The sequence below is a fragment of the Silurus meridionalis genome, chromosome 25 (genome assembly GCF_014805685.1).
Source record: "Silurus meridionalis isolate SWU-2019-XX chromosome 25, ASM1480568v1, whole genome shotgun sequence".
Classification (NCBI taxonomy): Eukaryota; Metazoa; Chordata; class Actinopteri; order Siluriformes; family Siluridae; genus Silurus; species Silurus meridionalis.
The window spans coordinates 6,940,001-6,960,707 of NC_060908.1; the positions used below are offsets into that span (position 1 = coordinate 6,940,001).

At 38.3% G+C, this 20,707-nt stretch overlaps 3 protein-coding genes across 8 annotated transcripts in view; 1 reads left to right on the top strand and 2 right to left on the bottom strand.

Moving 5' to 3' along the window:
• pkn3 (protein kinase N3) overlaps positions 1–5,379 on the top strand; it is a 21,677-nt gene extending 16,298 nt beyond the window's left edge. For 2 of the 5 annotated variants that reach the window (XM_046838956.1, XM_046838957.1), the window contains 6 exons: positions 1–42; positions 672–748; positions 943–1,085; positions 1,976–2,083; positions 3,133–3,213; positions 3,304–5,379. The exon at positions 1–42 is cut by the window's left edge and continues 21 nt beyond it. In XM_046838956.1, coding sequence (XP_046694912.1) covers positions 1–42; positions 672–748; positions 943–1,085; positions 1,976–2,083; positions 3,133–3,213; positions 3,304–3,504 — 652 coding nt within the window. In that variant the 3' untranslated portion in view covers positions 3,505–5,379. The remainder of the gene's footprint in view (positions 43–671; positions 749–942; positions 1,086–1,975; positions 2,084–3,132; positions 3,214–3,303) is intronic. The other 3 variants (XR_006924357.1, XR_006924355.1, XR_006924356.1) reach the window with 3 other exon arrangements.
• A 136-nt stretch (positions 5,380–5,515) lies between these two features.
• zdhhc12b (zinc finger DHHC-type palmitoyltransferase 12b) lies at positions 5,516–13,405 on the bottom strand. Of its 2 annotated transcripts, XR_006924358.1 has the most exons (6): positions 12,978–13,405; positions 11,055–11,194; positions 9,043–9,132; positions 8,784–8,950; positions 7,743–8,237; positions 5,516–7,580 (listed from the first exon to the last, which is right to left on the bottom strand). XR_006924358.1 is itself a non-coding variant. In XM_046838958.1 (5 exons), exons 1-5 carry the CDS (start codon positions 13,072–13,074, stop codon positions 7,922–7,924), a joined length of 810 nt encoding a protein of 269 aa, XP_046694914.1. In that variant the 5' UTR covers positions 13,075–13,405; the 3' UTR covers positions 5,516–7,921. The 2 variants fall into 2 exon arrangements, 1 of the variants encoding a protein (XP_046694914.1); XM_046838958.1 differs by having other exon boundaries at positions 5,516–8,237.
• Positions 13,406–13,557: 152 nt separating this feature from the next.
• uap1l1 (UDP-N-acetylglucosamine pyrophosphorylase 1, like 1) lies at positions 13,558–20,014 on the bottom strand. The gene is made up of 9 exons (XM_046839732.1): positions 19,324–20,014; positions 18,406–18,610; positions 18,120–18,295; positions 17,820–17,992; positions 16,171–16,364; positions 15,369–15,509; positions 15,095–15,280; positions 14,642–14,708; positions 13,558–13,863 (listed from the first exon to the last, which is right to left on the bottom strand). Exons 1-9 carry the CDS (start codon positions 19,610–19,612, stop codon positions 13,789–13,791), a joined length of 1,506 nt encoding a protein of 501 aa, XP_046695688.1. The 5' UTR covers positions 19,613–20,014; the 3' UTR covers positions 13,558–13,788.
• Between the last annotated feature and the right edge of the window lie 693 nt (positions 20,015–20,707).

Below are 20,707 nucleotides of genomic sequence, written 5' to 3' on the forward strand. Positions count from 1 at the left end.
CCTGGGTCTAGAGTTTCTGCACCAGAACAAAATTGTTTACCGGTAAATATAGACTTTATGGTCTTGTTTTTATATTTATAAACAAATTTATTTTCAACATTTTAATGGCTCTATTTAAACATAGGATTAATGCTCTCAGCAGCTCCTTCTTCTGTGGATCAGAAACTTGTCTCTGGATAAGGGCGTCTGCTAAATGCCTTAAATGTATCCCTATTTTCCAGACCAAAAATCCACCATGGTGCACACATCCGGCAATTAAAACCATCCGTGTGGAAACATAGCAAAAGTTCTATTTGGTGTCCTGAATTAAATAATTTAAAACACTGTAATTGCTTTAAAACATTTACAAGAATTTTTTGCATAAAGCATCTATATTTGTCCAAGACCGTGTTGATTAGAGAATTAAAAACGTGTTAAGTATTAATTTGAGGTACATTTAGAACAGATAAAAATGTGTAATTACTTGCGATTAATTGCGCGTGTGTGTGTGTGTGTGTGTGTGTGTGTGTATATATAGATATAGATATAGATATATATATATAGATATAGATGTGTGTGTGTGTATATATATATATATATATATATATGTATGTTTTTGTATGTGTTCTGTATGTATATATACAATACATAAATTGTTTTTGTATATAATGTATTGTTACATTTTTCAACAGGGACCTGAAACTGGACAATCTTTTAATGGATGCTGATGGTTTTGTGAGAATAGCAGATTTTGGGCTTTGTAAAGAAGGTAATGCCACATCATTAAAGGATTGGCTCCACCACCCACCCCATCCCCCTCTGCTTTTGTATAGCTATTTTGATTAACTAGAAATTCTTACTTTTAATAACTTATAAAAGCTGATTACTGCTGGTATTTTAACTAATGTTTTAAACGAGGAATTGGGTGTGAGTGACTCAGTATAGCTCTTTTACACACATCAGGAATGGGACACGGTGACCGCACATCCACCTTCTGTGGAACTCCAGAATTCTTGGCCCCTGAGGTTTTGACAGACAGCAATTACACCCGCGCTGTGGACTGGTGGGGCCTTGGCGTACTTATCTATGAGATGCTAGTGGGAGAGGTCTGTTAAAGCCCAGCTTTCTGTTTACAAAAAAAATTATATTTAAATAAGTATAATATTTTTATGAATTCTGAATACCAACATTTTAATCGTGCCATCAAGTTATGTGCAGCTTTTAGATTAAAAAAAACTTCCGTATAAGCTCATGGGAATGTTTGCCGCAGTTATTTAGGAACAGTGAACTTTGATAGCCTCTTGCCGCTTTCAGTGTATTATCTCTTAGTAATGGCGCTAAAAAAAGCCATTTTCCGCGTCCTCTTCCATTTCTCTACAAATCTGATCAGTGCTTATTCAAAAATGAGATCAATTGCAACAAAATGCAGTTAGGAAAGTAAAAGGCATTTAATTGGTCCAAAATATAGTTAAGCAAAAGCGTTGTTGTTGTGTTGTAATGTGTATGAATTTTATTAATATTTTTACTTCTTTATTGGGTGTTGTGAACATTTTCACTAACATTTTGCAGGAGGTTGTTATAAAAAATTAAGGGCATAATATTTAAGAATTATTATTATTTATTTTTTTATTTTTTCAAGTACCAGTAAATAAAATATGGAACACACTGCATTACTTGCCATTCCCTGATAGGCTGGATATTAAAATGTTCTACTCAATAACGCGTGCTTTCCACTGAGTTAAATTCTACAAAATGCAAAATTAAACCCGACACTAAAGTGAGTGAATTTCATATCGATTGTATTTTTGATCGCAAACAGCTTTGATGCGCTTTTTATTAGCGATTCCTCCGGCAGATATGCCGTCGCCTGCAGAGATAAAATATGGCACCTTTGAGGGAAATGAAATGTGCTGGCAATAAAATGCCTAGTCACTATGTCACTGCCAAATAACATCACTATCTTACACACAATCATAATACCAGCTATTTTTCTCAGTCTCCATTCCCAGGTGATGATGAAGAGGAAGTGTTTGACAGCATCGTGAACGATGAAGTGCGGTACCCCAGGTTTCTCTCCCCAGAGTCCGTCTCTATCATTCAGAAGGTGTGTGCATCTCTATCTGCTTTTTTTTTTTTTTCCCTCTCCATATCATCCTGATATGAACCTGAGGTTCTGTTGCAGCTCGTTTTTAGAGTTGCAGAAGTTGATATAGAGAGATTTGATTAGACTGTTGTTCAGGTATCAAATTGAACATTGGAAATCTTGCCACATCTCACCATAATCCAACCTCTTTGCCTCTGCCTAATCTACTCTCTGCATACACACACAATTTAGCAGTTGAGGATTAAGGGCCTTGCTCAAGGGCCCTACTCAAAGGCCCAGCATTAGCAACTTGGTGGTGCTGGGATTTGAACCTATGACCTTCCGATCCAGAGTCCAATGCCTTAAACACTGAGCTACAATATGTATATGGATCAGTGGTGGACATTAATTAAGTAAATGTAATTTGTTACTGTACTTTCTGAAGTGTTTCCATTTGGGGAGACTTTTACAATAACCTCACTACATTTTAAAGTAAAATATCGTACTTTTTACTTGACTACATTTTGCTAAATCGGTCGTTCCTTTTTATTTACGAGCGGATAAAAGCGTAACCGGTCAAACACGCAGCAATGGTTTTTTTCCCCCTTTTTAATTTGGTTGTTTACACTTAATTTTCAACTTGTTTTTAAGGTGATTTTTACCCTACCGCAATTACAAATCTGGGTCAGTTTTCAGAACACGTTGTCCTGCACATTTTAGTGTTTTCCCCTGTTTTAACACACCCACATCATCTCAGGAAAAATGCTACAATGTGACCAGACAAATTTCTTTTTTTTTTTTTTCTTTTTCTTTTCATTGCGAGGGTGTTTTGCGATTTTCTGGGTATTTGGTGTTGTTTTTTTTTTTTTTTATAGAGGATCAATAAAATGGCAAGTCTCCCCAAATTATGTTTTGCTTTTTAGAGACATGGCAAATATTTACTTTTATACTGCATTCAAAATGTTACTGCTTTTGCAAAGCTCATGGCAGTCTGATGACGGCAATGATTATTTTTTTTTCGCTTTCGGTGAATGAATGATTTTATTGGCCTTTGCTTGTCTTAATCACAGCTGCTCCAGAAAACCCCAGAAAAGCGTCTCGGTGCTGGAGAGCAGGATGCTAACGAGGTGAAAAGCCACAGGTTCTTTCAGGTGACTTTCCTGCACACTCGGTACACTCAGCTTTTTTCGAAAATTCGACCAGTATCAGATCATGTCAGTAGTTGTGTTGTGACTGCACAGGGAGTGGACTGGGCAGCCTTGCTAGCCAAGCGAGTGAAGCCTCCGTTCCTGCCGAGCATTAAAGCCCCGGGTGACGTGAGCAACTTTGATGAGGAGTTCACACGCCTGAAGCCTTTGCTTACCCCTCCGCACACACCCTGCGTCCTCACAGCCGAGCAGCAGGAGGTCTTCGCAGATTTCGACTTCTCCTCACTTCACTGACTGCCTGAGACTTGATGGACGAGCGCAACATCGAGGCTCCATCCCAATCCTGCCAAGCTCTTTCTTTCTCTCTCTCTCTCTCTCTCTCTCTCTCTCTCTCTCTCACTCTCTACCTATGCAGTAAAACCAAGTGAAGCTAATTCACTGTCACAAGGCTGTACTCATGTGCTTGAGCTACATCTGAGTTTCTTCTGATGAAGGAAAGTGTTGCAGGAAGTTGCTGCTGTTCTGTCTGCAAAACGAAGGAGAACCTGTCATCACTGTGAGCCAAGCTTTTGTCCTGTCCTGCAACACATTGCTACCGAGATTGTGTGTGTGTGTGTGTGTGTGTGTGTGTGTGTGTGTGTGTGTGTGTGTGTGTTTGCCTGCTATTAAAAGAAGATCCATGCCTCTACAAAGCACTGGTGTGCCTGCAGGTTTTCGTTCCAGCCAATTCAGAGCCACGCCTGATTACACATTTGACTATTAGGTGTGGATCGTTCTTGGTTGGTATGAAAAACCTGAACTCTAGAGCCCTAAAGTCACTACAGATTTGTTCAGATGAAGCCACCAGTCACTGCTTGTTACACTTATCCTTTCTTCAGATTCATGATTTCAGATTTCTGCAGTGTAATTGGACGTTTTCGAGCTTAGAGATGTCTGGAGCTTTGATGCACCCCTGCACTGAAACCGAGAGGGGGAAAAAAACAAAACAAATGCTGATCATGTGTATTTATATGTATTTATTGTTTTTTACAACCAAAGGAAGCTGACCAAAAGCTTCATAAAGGTAAATCTAATCGAACCTCAGCTCTGTCCCTTAGATCTTTAATGTATGTGAGATTACACCATTTTTCTGGTTACTTTTATTTAGTGACGTAGTGGGTAGTGTTTGTCTCCTCACAGCTCCAGGGTCATGGAGGTAGGATTCTATGTGCACTGGCTATGTTGGAATGCCCTTTTTGGTGTTTCTGGGCTTAATTCCAGATCCACAGCAACCCTAAGCAAGACAATGCAGGTACTAAAGATGTAGTAAATATTACTGATGCCTTACAACGGAAGTCTAAGGACAATTGTTGAATCCTGAACATGTGTATTAAACCCGACAGTGATTTATACCAACTTAGAACTTCACAGCCACGTAAAGATTCTGACTGAAGTTTGTAGGAAAGAGTTTATTTCTCATGGATCTTTAGACAGAATTCAGCAACTGCTCATAGACTTTTGAGCACATGGTGTGTGTTGTTTTTTTTTTTTTTTATAAGTGATGTCTCTCACAAGTTACAGACAGCAGATGGAGTCTGTCAGATTTCCATTTCTGAACACATTTATTCAATTCAAAATATGCACAAACTGATAATCATGATGTTTAACAATGAATTTTTGTTTGTGTTGCATTGTTTGCTCAACGGAATCCAAAGTAATCTACAAACTTTTAACGTAACAGTGTAAACCCATCAGGTTTTCTCTTTTGTACCTGTAGGCCAGTTATGTCTAATGATCCATATTCTTGGCATGTACCCAGTGTGTGTGTGTGTGTGTGTGTGTGTGTGTGTGTGTGTGTGTGTGTGTGTGTGTGTGTGTGTGTGGCTCTATTTCCAGGATCCTAATGTCTGTCTGTCGGCTCTGAACTGAGCCCTTCGTCCTGCTGTACTCGAAACTGTATACCACCTGTAGTGTATTTGTGTTTTTATTTTTTTTTTTGTTTTTTTGCTGTTAGACGCTATGATGCAGAGTTCTGAAGTAATGGTTTACAGCTGAACAGTGATACTGTGAGCAGAAACACTAAAGTATTTAAATGGGCTGTTCCCTTTATACAATGCCAAATGAAGGAAAAAAGAATCATAATGGAAGGGGATGAATGTATTTTCACAAATAAAATACAATATGACTACATTTGTTGTTTATTCAATACTGCCACATCATTGCATGTCACAAAACCGTCGCATAAGCAACTTTTTATCGAAGCCAATTGGAACTCTACACAAATACTGAAACGAACGGTCAAGTGCAAATCGATTTGAAGTGACCATAAAAAGGAGAATGAAGTTTTTATTGCTTGTTCCTTTTCAGGGTTTCAGATATCTTTATATTGCACAGAAGACATTTCTAATGGTTTGATCTCTAAAGGAGCGACAGTACAGACTGTATTGCAACTGTTCAACAAACGCCATTACAAAATCGAATTAAAAACAAAACCGTGCACATGCTCTTTTTCTTTTTGATGGGTAGTAGGAAAAGAACAGGTGTGCTCGATATATAATCATACAAAAATAATAGGCTTGTTTGTTTGATATGGTTTTAATATATACCCTGTGTGACTTCTAGTGGGATCTTTATTAGCTGTTTTGTGGCATCATTAAATATGCTTGATTTCATGGTTTGGTTCCAGCAGATTTAGTTTCATATGGCTGAAATTGAAGATAGTACCAGCTGCTAATCTGATTGTCAATTTCTCAAACAAAAAAAGAAATATATGCATAGAAAAAAAAAAAAAAAAAGGCAACCACCAAACCGATCAAACAAATAGAACTTTGCAGTACATCGTCTTAGGGCTCGGAGTCTATGATTTGCAAGAAGATTGCATGATTTCACAGCTGTTCAACGAGGCCATAAGAGATGACGTGCACCCCAAATGAAAAGTGTTCACACCCAAAAGTGTTCTAGTATTCCTGTACAACTTCGACATAACCCATAATTGATCAACAGACAAGATTTTCACTGATGCCCAAAAATCATCTAACTTTGTTTTTTTGGCCCGAACAGTGTTTTGTAATAAAAGCATAATTTGTACCTGTTTATAGTCACATTTCATATTGTGGAACATTCATGAAAACATTTATTGTGCCTAAATAGTGTTCCCTTTTATGGAAGAACGAAAAAGCCTTTTATTTTCTCGGGATCTCTGCGACAAAAACCGGTTTTCTCACGATGTAATTGTATCGAGAAAATCTCATGTCTTGTGAATGTTTTCTGATGTATATCATGGAGTTGACATCTGAAATCTATCAAAGGTACTAGTTTACTACAGCAAATCTGGACTGTATCTCTGCAGAGATTGAGAGAGAGATCCTAGAGAAGAACCTGACAAAAATGGATTAGGCCTATTAAGATTCCAGATTAACATGAGGATTGCTATTCCTGTTTTATGTTACTAAAATAGTACCACCAATAATATGTTTCATAGCTACTGTTTTAAAAACTTACAAGTCCTTACTAGGTGGAAGCAAACAACTTTCATGTCGAGATCATGAGAAAACAAAAAATATTATGCATGGCCTTTTAGGACTTCCATATCCCAACCCCCTCCTGCCCCAGACCCTCAAAGTTAATCAGACAAAAATGACATCTTTATACTAAAAAGCAAAACTCCATATCTGGACAGCTTTGCTGTTACAAAGCACCAACACTGCGTACTTCATCCAAAAAAATTCAAAACGACCATTTCCTTAAAGGACAAATGGATATAATACATCTGCCCTACGCATCCCTGTGCATATTATTACTATAGAATCCACAACGTTAGAACAAGCGAGCATTAACTACCATCAGTGCAATGCTGATAGAAAATTAACCAACACCTTCTGTCCAATCGGGGGTGCATACTGCAATCCTGATGTGGGATCACTGAACCCTGCTGCGTGTGATCGCATCAGTACAGGTGTTCAGCTCTGGTGAGGGGAAGTGCTGTGTAATAAGTACAACTTTAATAACTATAAAATATACTCTTGCTAATAAAACTAGTGTTTGGACCTCCGCTGTATAGCTACAAATCAGGACCAAATATTCAGCTTTTTGATGTACAGTAAGTGCTTTATGTGCTTTTTCTGTTAAAAACGCTTTTATTTAGGGGTTCTCCAGAAATCTAAATTATTTGCTAGAAATCTTTTTATTACTAAAAGTAGTTTGTAGTAAATAGGGTTGTTGTTTTTTTTCCCCTAAGTAGCTTTTTATTACACTTTCCAACCCAAAGTGTCTAAAATCTACAGAGGAAACAGATGATGCTGTAACATTTAAAATAATTTACCCTGTGTTTATCGTCACACTGAGTGATGTGCTGCTTAGTGTCGGCTTGCTGTCTTCTACAGATGTTCCACCTTCGAGGAACATGACACGAAGTAAAGAATAAAATGATTGATCTCTGCGTCTCGATTGTTACAGAAAAACGTTTTGTTAAAGATTAAGTTCAAAAAGTGCATTCGCAACAGGATAAGAAATTTTCCTACTGATCTATTAAAAGGAAAACCAGTCTTACAAACCTTTTGATCAGCTCAGGCTCGCTTTAAATGAGGCTCTCCGTGGTTCTAACTACAACTACGTCCATGCAATTGAGAATGGATAAAGATCTGGATCATTACAGGAATGTATTTTCTAACCAAGACGTTAACGTTTTGATTTTACTTGGCTATTTTAGCGTCCGGTGTTCGGGGGTTGTGCTTTAAGTGGGATTGCAGCCTTGCCTGAAGTACACCTGCTCCCACACCACCGTGCTCCACACGCAAAAGAAACTCCACAGGTTGCGCAGGGTCCCGCGGTCGAAGGGGTTCTCGTCGATGCCGCAGTGTTTGAGGTAGGAGATGCGGTGGCGGGACATGAACTCCCAGGTGGTGGTGTTTAAAGACACCAGGTAGAGGTGGGAGCCCAGGAGCAGCAGCACTGTCAACGCCAGTAGCGCCACCACAGCGCAAGTCACCAACAGCACGATATTCGATTTCAGCCACGACGACCACGACGCTGCGTCACCGAAGCCGGACCTAAATAAAGAGTAACATGTCATTTAGGTTTCTCTGTAACCAGCTGCATCATGTTCTGTAACTTGAAATAGACACAAATGAATTACAGTTCAAATACTCAGTGACTATTGTGTAAAAGGAATAAACCACTGGGGCATTTTTCGGGGGGGAGCTCAGTGCTTAAGGATCAGTGCTTTCTAGCAATCAGACATGAGAAAGTCTTCATGTCATAATGTTCTCCGACAGAGGAGAGGTTTTTATTCATGTATGGAAGGAGTCTCCAGTGTCAGTGCTTTGTAACAGCTTCAAAGTTCAGCTTTTTCTACATGGAGAAGGTTTCTTGTGAATGTGACCAGCTATGCTTTTTGTCATGATTTTCAAGAATGAAAAGTTAAAAAATAAACAAAGAAAAATTTTAAATACATAATCCTTGACAGGTTGCTGTGGCATTAAAGGAATTGAAATGTTTCACTTTATGCTGAGCCACATCATATGCATCCTCCATTGTGTTTTAATCCTTTCCTAAAATCAGGAGCATGTTGAGTTTAAAATGATACACACACTCACCAGGCCATGTGCAGCCCCCAGAGCAGCACGACCAACTGCACCGCCAAATAAAGCACAAACCAGCGATGGTTCCTCTCCCCTACACAGTTCTCTATCCACGGGCAGTGATGATCGTAGCGACGCACGCAATGCTGACATGTCTGGCAGTGTTTGGATCTCATTGGTTGCTGTCAGAGGACCATAGGTAAGTACAGTAGGAATAAACCATGTTTGATTATGTTATTGCAAAAAAAATAATCACACACACACACACACACACCTGTAACAGGCAATGACCACATCGGCGCTGGCGGAACGGTTTGGTTTGGGGAATCATGTCCTGTTGCTCCTCGGTGATGCCAAGAGTGAACTGAAACAACACCAGGGTCACAAATTAAGAATAAAACAGCACGGAGGGAGTAAACCTCGGCTTCTTCATGCTTTTAAATATTAAAGAATTCTTTCATATTTGACCATCGCACAATATGTTTCAGGTTAATCGCCCCTGAAAGATTATGGAGGAGGTCTAGTGTTCAGCCGTCAATGATGATGAGAGGAGGATTTGTCCATTTTTCAAAAGATTTCATAAACATATCAAAATGTATTGGTTGCATCACTGCATTTTAAATCATCTGATCAGACATATGACAAAACTATTTATGGCATTCAATATACAGTAAATAGAGATTTAGATTCCTAATCAGCAAGCCAGAGGTGTCAGTGCATTAATGTGGTTTAATGTGTAAACAAAAAACGCAACACTATACAGCCCAAAGTATTTGGACAGCTGACTTTTCCGGCCACATGTGGTTTTTTCCCCCAAACTGTTACCACAAATGTGGGGCACACAATTATACCGTATGTCTTTGGATGTGGTAGAATTTAAATTTTCCTCCACTTGAACACGCATGTCATACATTTATATTCTATATATATATATATATATATATATATATATATATATATATATATATATATATATATATATATATATATTCTCTCAAATATATTATTTTAAATACTATATATTATTCTGTATTAAATATATATTCTTACAAAACACTTATATTCGTTTTTAAGGTTATAATAGAAAAATAGAAAAATAAATGTTACATTCAAATTTTTTTTTTTTCCGAAAATACATTCAGAAAATATCTTTGTTTAAAAAAAAAATAATACATTTTTAAAAGATGTTTATTAGCCTTATATTAGTGAAGCATCCTTTATACAAGTCCCTGGGAATCAGCTGTTGCTATAGAAATGACAACATATTAAAAGAAGCGCGGAAATGGACCTGTGTTGTGAGTTATATCTGTCCGAGATGAATAATTTCACACCTTTGAGCCCAAACAGATCTGAGAATTAGGTGATGTATTATTTAAAAACAGGATGAATTATGCATTTATATTCCTGACTAACTTTGTTTTTACACATTTTATATCCAAACCTTGGCTTCTCTTTGCTACAGCTGAAGCGTGCAGTGTGGCAACTGGATACTACAGGCTTCCAACCAGACCATTAGAAATGAAATTACAACCTTAAATAGGATGCAACAACCCTCATACTATAAAACTATAAAAAGTAAGAAACCAGAAAAAAGAAAAAAATCCTTCCTGGAATAATAACAGCTAAATCTGTCATGTTATTGTTAATAATGCTAATTAAAAATCACCTTGAAATTAATATTTTATAAAAAGAAAACAACAACAAAAACAACAAATTATGTTCTATAATGTAATCTATAGTCTAGGAATTTTTTAACCTAGGAATTCATCACTCAATCTGTATACTAGAAGTCTTTAATCTAATAATCTATAATCTAGGAATCTGATGATAAGCAAATAATAATAATAATATTAATTTTTCTCCATTTTCTCCAAATAGCTCTCAACTAGCCGTTGCCACTTCCACCACAGATTGAGCAGCAGTTGCAGCTCGTGAGTTTACGCTACTGATGTAGATTTCTAACACGGAAAAAGTGAAGCTGTGCAGCTGGCTGCCTTCTGACACACATTTAACAGTCCTAATATTATTGAGGCAGTGAGGCACAAAGACTCCAAATCAGACTCTGTATAACTCACCTAAAAAGAAAAGAAATCAGGGCAAGCCATGATGTTCTGCATTTCTTTTTTTCATCTTGTTTACTCATAGTGTATTAGAAATAGGTGTTATTTAAAAAGACACATCACTCACTCACTCGTTCACTTGCTCATGGTAATTAATCCAATGTGCAGGTTTGGATCAGAAAGCAGAATGACCCTGAGTGTGTATGAATAGCTGTTGGCGTCTTACCTGGAGATCGTAGTCATCAGCCAGCACGAACCCGGGGTCCATCAGTGACACGGCGAAGTAGAGCAGAACGGAAAGCAGCACGAGGAGCACAAAGAGCACGGGCAGCGTGAGTCGACCCGCCTCTTCCTCCCTACGGAGGTCTGCTCAAGAAAAGTACAAAAACAATTTTTTTTTTTTTTTAAATAGTACAACTCCTGCTATTGTATCCAGATAGAGATTTAGATCCTTGACTAGCAAACCGGTCTCCTGGAAAGTCAAGCCTCAAAACGCTACACTGTGCAGCCAAAAGTATTTGGACACATGACTTTTCCAGCCATATGTGGTTCTTCCCCAAACTGTTACCACACTATTGAATAGGACGTCTTTGGATGCAGTAGCATTACACTTTCCCCTTCACTGAACTAGAAGACCCGAACCTGTTCCAGCATGACCATGCACAAAGCCAGCTCCATCAAGATATGGTTTACATGTCCTGTAGTTTCTTTCCACTGATAATAGTGTGTGCATGGCAATTAACAAATTGTACCCAACATCAGATAAATGACTGTATATATACACAATTACAAAGTGCACCTATATGGTATGAAAGGTCAATTTACTTAGTAGCTGTAACTAACCTGAAACATGACATTTAGAGGTTTAATTCAACTGGACTGGAAATAAGATCACGACTTTCCATCTTTAACTGTCTGGTTTTTGCGCGAGATCGTGCTCCACGTAGCCTCGAATTTCTCTTCCTGACTGACAGATGCGAGAACATGATGTGATTGCGCAGTCAAGTTTGATGTGTCGTGTGTTTTGCGATGCTTTTCAGATCAGCATGGGTGTAAAGAGTGTTAATTTTAATTACTATACAATAGGGGTTTGAAGATTCATGAATTATTTTGCTACAGGGCTTTCGGATCGGTACATACGTACACCGAACGCAATCCTTTTCACCTGCAGAACATCAGTCTGTGTAGTCTCCGCCTCACACTTTGAGCATTTTTTTTATATTAGTAGTACATATACACAACAATGCCAGGGGTATCAAAAAGATACTAGAGTTAGCACAGTGTCACCGCGACTACTCACCTCGTCCAGGTAATTAGATTTGTTTTGTGCTAGCGATATGGATTCTTTAGTGTTTTATGTCCAGCGTCAATAATTTTTCAAAAAATTTGAAAATCCCAACAATTCCACATATAGAGGGAGTGAATGAATGAAGGATGAAAGGAATAAAGACATTTGTAAAAGTATGCTGAAAGGGAGTGGAACAGTTAAGTAGATCATATCTTTAGGACATTTAATATTAAATGTAACACACACACACACACACACACACACACACATCTGTATTAATCAAATGGGGTCTAACAAAATTTTTTTTTTTTTTTTTGATTACTCAATTTAATATAATAAAAATATGTATTGCATTATACCAATTAATTTGTATGAAATATTCCACACCAAAATTTTTTTATAATTTAACAGCAGGCATTTTATTTCAAATGTTGATCACAAATGTTAACAATAATAAACTGCGTTAACTAAAAACGACAGCCAATGTTATGTTTTGCGTTTCTTCCTTCCAACTGTACCGAAATTAAACCGAACCGTGACTTAAAAACCGAGGTACGTACCGAACCGTGACTTTTGAGTACCGTTACACCCCTAAAATACACTACACTCAAGTCAGATCGAATCGGTCTGGTCTTTGGATTATTCTCGTCAGCAAAGCGTTTCCCTTCTGCACACCTGTCCTTCACTGGATCTTTCCCTTCTGCACACCTGCCCTTCACTGGATCCTGAAATACTCTAACCTCCAGACACACACCATCACATCACATCACATCACATCACATCACATCATTCCCCCACACTGGTGTGTGTCTCTGATAGAGAGGAGGATGGGTTTTAGGTGATAGAAGTGGAGGAACTCACCTGTGTCGTGCAGGAAGAGAATCAGCGTTATAACCCATGTCAGGAAAACATGAGCGGTTCTGACGAGAAATCCTGAGCCGAACACATTTTTAAACATCCTAGCATTATCAGACGCACATTTCACACACCTGCTGATAAACGCATTGCGTGTAAACAAGGAGAAAAGACCGCAGTTCGGACATACAGTACAGCGCTCATAACCGGAAACAGACTGGCGCTGGTGATGGAGTTCCCGCAGATCAGCTTTCACAAACACACTCCTTTACAAGCCGGATATTCTTCCCTAAAGCCTTGTGTAGGACAGAGAGCTACTAATTACCCTAATATAATAAAAATAACCTTCTATTCTCTACTATACTCAAGTAGCCTTGTTTATAACGCTCCATTTGCAGCTCATCGGCTCTATTTTCAGCTTTTTGTTACTTCCGCAAAACGAGCGCCTCCTATTGGTCAAGGTCTGACCAATCACCTAAATGATTCATCATGATGATGATGATGATAATAATAAATGCAAAAAGTCTCTATTTTATAAAATCATGTTTAAATTGTAGTACAGGAATGCAAAGAAGTGTAAACAAACTGATGCATAAATCGTTTATTAAGTCCGACTTCTGTTGAATTCATTGATATATGAAGTATATCAAATGTCATGATTGTAACAATGCATGTAAACACAGACACAATATATATATTATAATATATATCTATCCCTTCATTTATATTTATTCTTTGGGCTGTGCTTTGCGTTTCAGTTCCCTCATCCTAAAGTAACCTGATTGGAATATAAAAAGACCAGAGAAGAATCAGGAGTTTAACTGTTCACATTATTGTCATTTAGCAGAAAAGGAGATTTCAGAGTCCGGTGTTTGAGCAGCTTCTCCAGGCCCTGAAAAACATTAGAGATAAGAAAGTGTGTGAGTGTGTTTGTGTGTGTTTAACTGTAAGCGACAAAATCAATCAGAAGAGGAGAGACGTTTGCATCTGTATTCATGTGTCACTCTCACAATGCAAGATATTATCATATTATCATCATATTATATTATCTTTACATTTATTGAGTAGCTAAAGAAATTTCAGTTATTTGTTTTATTATGCAAAACCCCATTTTATATATATATATATATGTTAAATGCATTTTAACTCTTAGCAATACATATATATAAAAAAATGCACATTTAAATCTAATAAAATGAATCAATGTTAATTAAACATTCGCTCTCTGACCAGGTTTTACTGAAGCATGTTGTTTTTGGTTTTTTTTTTTTACCTCAGGATAATCTACTGATTAAAGATATAGATAAGATTTTTTTTTTTAGACGATAGAGTTTGGGCTTTTTTTAATTATAAATATGTATCACGCCACAAGTGATATAAGTGGTAATTGTTTTTTTTTTTTTAAAGGAGCTTTACTTATTAGGCAGTCTTTTTCAGTGCACCGGCTTGACACACAGACGTTTCAGATCGAATGATATGCTGTATTTTTACACACTATGAATAGCAAAGGCTTTGTAGATTTTAGGAGCTAAATTTACATAGTGAAATTAATTCGTTTCCAGTTTGATTTAGGGGCCTCATAATTCGAGACCTCTTATTTCATTTACCTCCTGAATATAAAGACCGATACACGGTATTTGATATGGCACTGTGTCTCAGAGATCTCTCACCTCTCCAAAATAAGACACCAGTGGGGAGATTTCACAGACTGCTGGAGGATCACTGTCCTGAACCGACCTGTAGATGAAATAAAACCAAGGTCAATATTCACTAATTCTCTTAGACAACTTCAAACTATGTTAAATGGATTTAGCAAATGATGTTTACATTTAACATATCACATGTTTATAATGTTAGAAAATCAATTTCTGAATAATGGGTAAATAATTTAATCCCAGCTCTAATTAAATAAATGCTACATATAAATCATCTTATACTTCCAGACACATTTAGTTTAGAGCGCAGATTTTATTCATATTCACAGAGAATAATTTTATTAGCGTATTCTCCTCTTACAAATGTGGTCCTGTAGTGGGTTTTTTTTGGCCTTCTGGTTCTTATGTTCAGTAATACAAAAAAAAACAGATGTCCTACAGTTTAATGGTGACAAAAAGCATGTAAACCTGTATTCTGAAGTGATAGGGTTGCCATGCTCATCTAGGAAGAGAGCCTTGGCTCGTAATGCCCAGCGATAGTGCTGAGCCAACAGAGAGCGCCTCACTGTGGTCGGAGTGTCGACGGCCGCACCATCAGCATTTTTCAGTGGCGAGAACTCATCCTCTCTCAGAACCTCAAAGGCAACAAATTTCCTGCATATAGAAAGACAGGTTAAGTTGTATAACTACAGGAAATAAATGACCTTTTCCATTTTTATTAATATCAATAATGAAGATTTACTTTGAAAACTGGAAGACATCAAAGACAAACTTCTCCATTTTTATTCCATTTGGTTTTGTAGGTTTCACTGGTTTACCCTCAGCATCCACAAAAGGCACTTTCTTGATGGCTACATGTTGCTTCAGTATCTCCTGGAAATTCCTGAGGAAACAAAAATTGAACCAAATTGAGCCAAAATGTCATTTTAATGATGAAATAAAATGACAGTTTTCATTGTTCATGCCGAGCATCAAGAGAACATGTAGATTATGCAGAACACTGTATAACAACAAAAGCTGTCAAATAAAAATAAATCACAAAGTGTACAAAGATGCAATATATAACTAACAATAATAAAAGTTGCCATGTAAAAAAAAACCCCTTCTTTCAGCTTTTCCCATTAGGGAGGCATGTTTTTACGCTGGATGCCCTTCCTAACGCAACCCTCCCAATTTATCCGGGTTTGGGACTGGCACTAAGAGTGGCTGGGGTTGGTTCCCTGACCGGGGATCGAACCCGGGCCGCAGCGGTGAGAGCACCACATCCTAACCACTGGACCAACAGGGAACCTTTGAGTTGCCATGTATTTACCTGAATTGAAAGGAATAAGCAACCTTTTCCTACTTTTGAAGAGATTGCATTTTGTAGGCTAATTTTCATGTTTGAGTCAGGAATTTTCACATTGGTGCATATTTTAGTTCCCAGTGGAAAAACCACTATTTGTTCTATTGTCTATAGTATTTTGTCATTTATGTCAACACAAACACAATACATATCGATATCCAGACCATTAAAAATGGAAGCAATATACACTGTCACTCACAGGGCCACGTCCCATAGGAAATCCCTGGTGAAGAAGTGATTGCAGATGTTTCCAGCATTGTACACCAGCTCTCCCCCAGGGTGGCGCTGCTCTGCTGTCTCAGGCTCTAGCTCGCTGTATTCCACTACCTGATACACACCATCTACACGGCATACTACACCCACGGGCTCAGATGGATATGCCTTCTCTACCACCTCACCAGGGCACAGAGCAGAAACAAGGAGTTATTCATGGTGGGAAAGAATCCTGAAGAACCTAAGAAAAACTAACTACATTGGAATGGATTTATCTGATGTATGCAGAGCCTAGGACTTGACATTGTACTGGATCTAGTCTACTGTAATAAAGAGGTCAAGGTACTTATTCTGTCCATCACACAGGTGCATATAATTCTGAATTATAGAAATGGTAGCCTGGTGATGACAAACTTATCCACTATGTCAGTAAGACAAAAGAGATGCTAATGAGCATGATTGGAAAATTGGAGTGCTGATCAGAGAGTATGAGGTAGATAGAGTGAGCAGCTACATATTTCTAGGAATCATTCGTAAAGGTTTATCATAAACCACAACACATGAACAGCTATTAAATCTGAGGAGCCTGAAGAAATTGTCTTGAGATCTTCATCTGAACATCAGGACTGGTTGCAGATGGTGAGTTCAAGTTTAATAACAAGTTGGAATTCTGACAATACCACAGCCATGTGTGTCCATGCTCTCTGGGTGGGAAAGATGGTATCTCTTTCTCTTCTCTGTCAATCACAGCATCGCTGGCCAGTCACGAGTATTTGTGAGATCACGTATGCAAAAGAGAACGAACACGCCAAGTGGAATTTGCTGCCCTGTGAAGTAGAATGAGCAGTTTGGAAAGATGCAGAAGCTGGTTTTATATGTCTCAGGGCAGCTAATTTCATTTAGAGGATGGTGCCTATGTCCTCTTTTTTTGTGTATGATCTCTCAGGTGTTCATGATGGGCCATGGTTTCTGATTTGTGATTGACAAAGAGAGTAATGACATTCCTTCGATCCAGAGAGCTCCCCTGTGATGCAAAATGAACAGTGTAGAAAAATGCAAAAGATGATTTTATGTGTCTCAGGGAAGCTCCCGATTGCTCCCTCGTTGGCAGCTGTCACGAGATCAGAGAGCGATATCCATCACGATGACAAAATTACTAATTTGTTACGTTTTGGGAAATAGAACGTTAAATGTGAAAGAGGTTGCAATTAGTCAAACTTTTCACAGGAGTGGTTCAGATTGATGCCCATTCATCTTATCTGTCTATTAGTCTGATAAATTGTACCAGCATATTAGGGCTAGAATACCTAGAACCCATAAGAGCAATAACTTCAGCCAGTTTGACCCATTTACCTTCTACTATTCTCACGTGTCTTCCCTAGAAAATGCACTGGCATATCTGGACTATATAAAACCTACCTTCACCTGCATACTCAATGTTTTTAATTTTAAATTTGACAACTTCACTGCTTTAGTGTATAAAGATAATTCGCTCTAACAATTACCATACTAAAAGTATTCCTAAAATCAATCCACACCCATAGTTAGAAACTCAAAACTCCCTGACCTACGACAACGCGAGATGAAACCTCGAGGGCAAATACTCCAATATGATGTATGCATGATCATTCGTACCTTGGCACCACAGTCCGCTCCTTTCTTTACACAGAAGCCAATAAACAGCGGATCAGCCAGTTTAACCAGAATGTTATCAACACAGTAGACATGAAGATACTGCACCCCCCTTCTCTCCATATCCACCAAGACCTTGTTGTCTACAAGGGCGCGATAAAGGCCTCCGTTCCCGTCTGTAAACATTTATTTAAGCATTAAAACATAATACTTAAATGAAAGTTTGTTTACCCATCAGAATTGTTCACAGGTGATAGACACATGACATAAGACCCATGTACATAAAAAGAAAAAAAAGGAAACCTGGAGCCATGGCCAGCTTGTTCTTCTTTTCCAGAATAATTTTCCCGTCAAAGCTGACAGCTGGGATCATCCTCTGCTCAAACATCACCACATTTGCGGGGTCCAGATCGAAATAGCCATTATCTTTGAAAAAGTTCTGCGTGGGCTCCAGGGTGAACTCGCTGGTCATTATATACCTGCGTTCCACCCAACACAAAGCACAATTTTTTTACACAATGAACTAAAAAAATATACAAGGTTTGTGACATGTACAAATGGGATTGAGGTAGAAGAAAGGGAAATTCACCAAGGAACTGTACACTGTGAACCGCATTTCTCACTTGCCAGCGATTGCACTTTCCGAATCCGTTCTGCTTGGATCTGATACAAAGTTTTGCCACTCGGTAACCCGACGTTATACATCCCTTTAGGGTACGGAACGCCGAGTCTGGTTCCCTGCCCACCAGCTAACAGCAGCACGGCCACTTTGTTTTGGGCTATCTGTGAAAAACCTTTAAAAAACAAGCAAGTATATATATATATATATATATATATATATATATATATATATATATATATATTTGTATGATTATACCACTTGACAATTTAGTTTCAAAGACTACATGCTTTATAAATAACTCAAATAAAAGTAGAAGCCTGTTCCAATCCTCTATTCTGTTTCTTGCTTGGTATTGTAGGACATTTTATTCCAACATCGTAGTCAAAACAGACCTTTATTTTGGACCAAGGACCATCATGATAAGGTTTATGTCAAGTTAATCCTCCTCAAAGCAATGAGAGTTTATAAGAGGTCACAAGACCAGTCTTTGCATACCTCTTCAGTACAAGTGGTGTTTTCATTTTTCACTTTTCACACTTTACAACTCAACACACCAGTCAGTATTCACAATTCTTTCCTCTTGTATTTGTTTAACTGCTTTGCAGGAAGCAATTTTTTTTGTTTTATTACCATATTATAAAATAAAAACTACTTTTGAGTTCAGTCCTGCAATCATATTGAAAGGTCTTGAGCACTGTTTTGGGGGCTACAGATACTGTAATTTCCTTACAAATAAATTCTGTCCAGAAATATACACCAGAAAAGAAAACCATGAAAAGATAAATAAATATTATATATACACAAATATAAAGAAAAAAAAAGTGCAACAAAAATAAAGACAGTTGTTTTGACTGGTGTAGAAATATGATGAAAGTAGATCCGGACCTTCCTCCTCCCACTCCTTCAGTGAGACCGGATCACTTCTCCGCACTCCGCCGATAAACTCGGGCTCGACCGGCTCCATGCGCCCGCACAGCCGCTCCGGATCACCCGAGCTTTGTGTCGCGGCCTCGGCGGCGCTCCGGCAGTGTTTCTCCAGCTCTCCTGCATCCAGCTGAGACAGCTCTTCCAGAAACCCGGCCTTCTCCTCAGCCGAAAGCTCGGGCCAGAACCGCAAGACATGGCTCTGACCCGCGGACTCTAATTTAACTTGCGCTTCTTCAAACGACAACATGGTCCTGAGTTCAGTCTCATCAAACCTTCTGCAGAGAAGACACCCTGCTCCTGTCCTCTCCTCCTCTTGTCTCACCTGACTGAGAGACTGACACTCCTCCCATCACGAGGATAAACTGTCTCATTCGCATTTTATTTAAATTGCACCGTTCCACCTTAAATGGAGAAATGATTGCACCTATAGGGGGCGCTAACGAATCTATGTGGTGCAATGAATTGGTCAATTGTACAACTTGTAAATGCTTTCACGGTTGGAAAAAATACTTATTATTGGAACAGATTTGACCTTAAACGGGAAAAAACCTTCAGCAGAATATTTGTCTATTTCCAATATGGAAAAAAGTGTTTAAAGCATGTGCTTTGCTGAGACACACAAAAACCTGCTTCTGCATCTTTTCAGAAAACCCCTACTAGGGGTTAAACACAACCTTAGAAAATGAATCGAAATTTTAAAATAATATAATTTCTTTTCACCCTGGTCTATCCACCCTTAAAAGTAGCTCATTAAATGTTCAATAAAATGCTATTTTTTTCTGAACTAGTGCTCTGCCTAGATTTTAGTCTTTAAAACAACAACTCAGTCCCAGTCCTGCCCAAAGTGTTCGCCAACCCTAAGAATAACACGCATTAAACCATTTCCTTAAATAAGGTAATATTGAGAGCACTGCTTACATGGCTAAAATATCCTTAGCCAAAATCTGACCACAATTTAAAGAAAGTTATTTTTTACAAAATATGTTCACAAAACAGCCCTTTGGAAAGACTTGTCTATATATAAAACTGCCTATAATATGCTGTATAAACTACAGTGTGTCTGGAAAGTATTCACAGTGCTTCACAAGCTTGGCACAACTATTTTTGGGCAGTTCTTCTTTGCAGAACCTCTCAAGCTCCATCAGGTTGTATGGGGAGCATCAATGCACAGCTATTTTCAGATCTCTCTAAGGATCTTCAAATGGGTTCATGTCTAGGCTCTGGCTGGGCCACTCAATAACATTCACAGAGTCGTCCTGTAGCCACCTCTTTGTTATCCTGGCTGTGTGCTTGGGGTCGTTGTCCTGATGGAAGATTAACAGTCACCCCAGTCTTAGTTCCT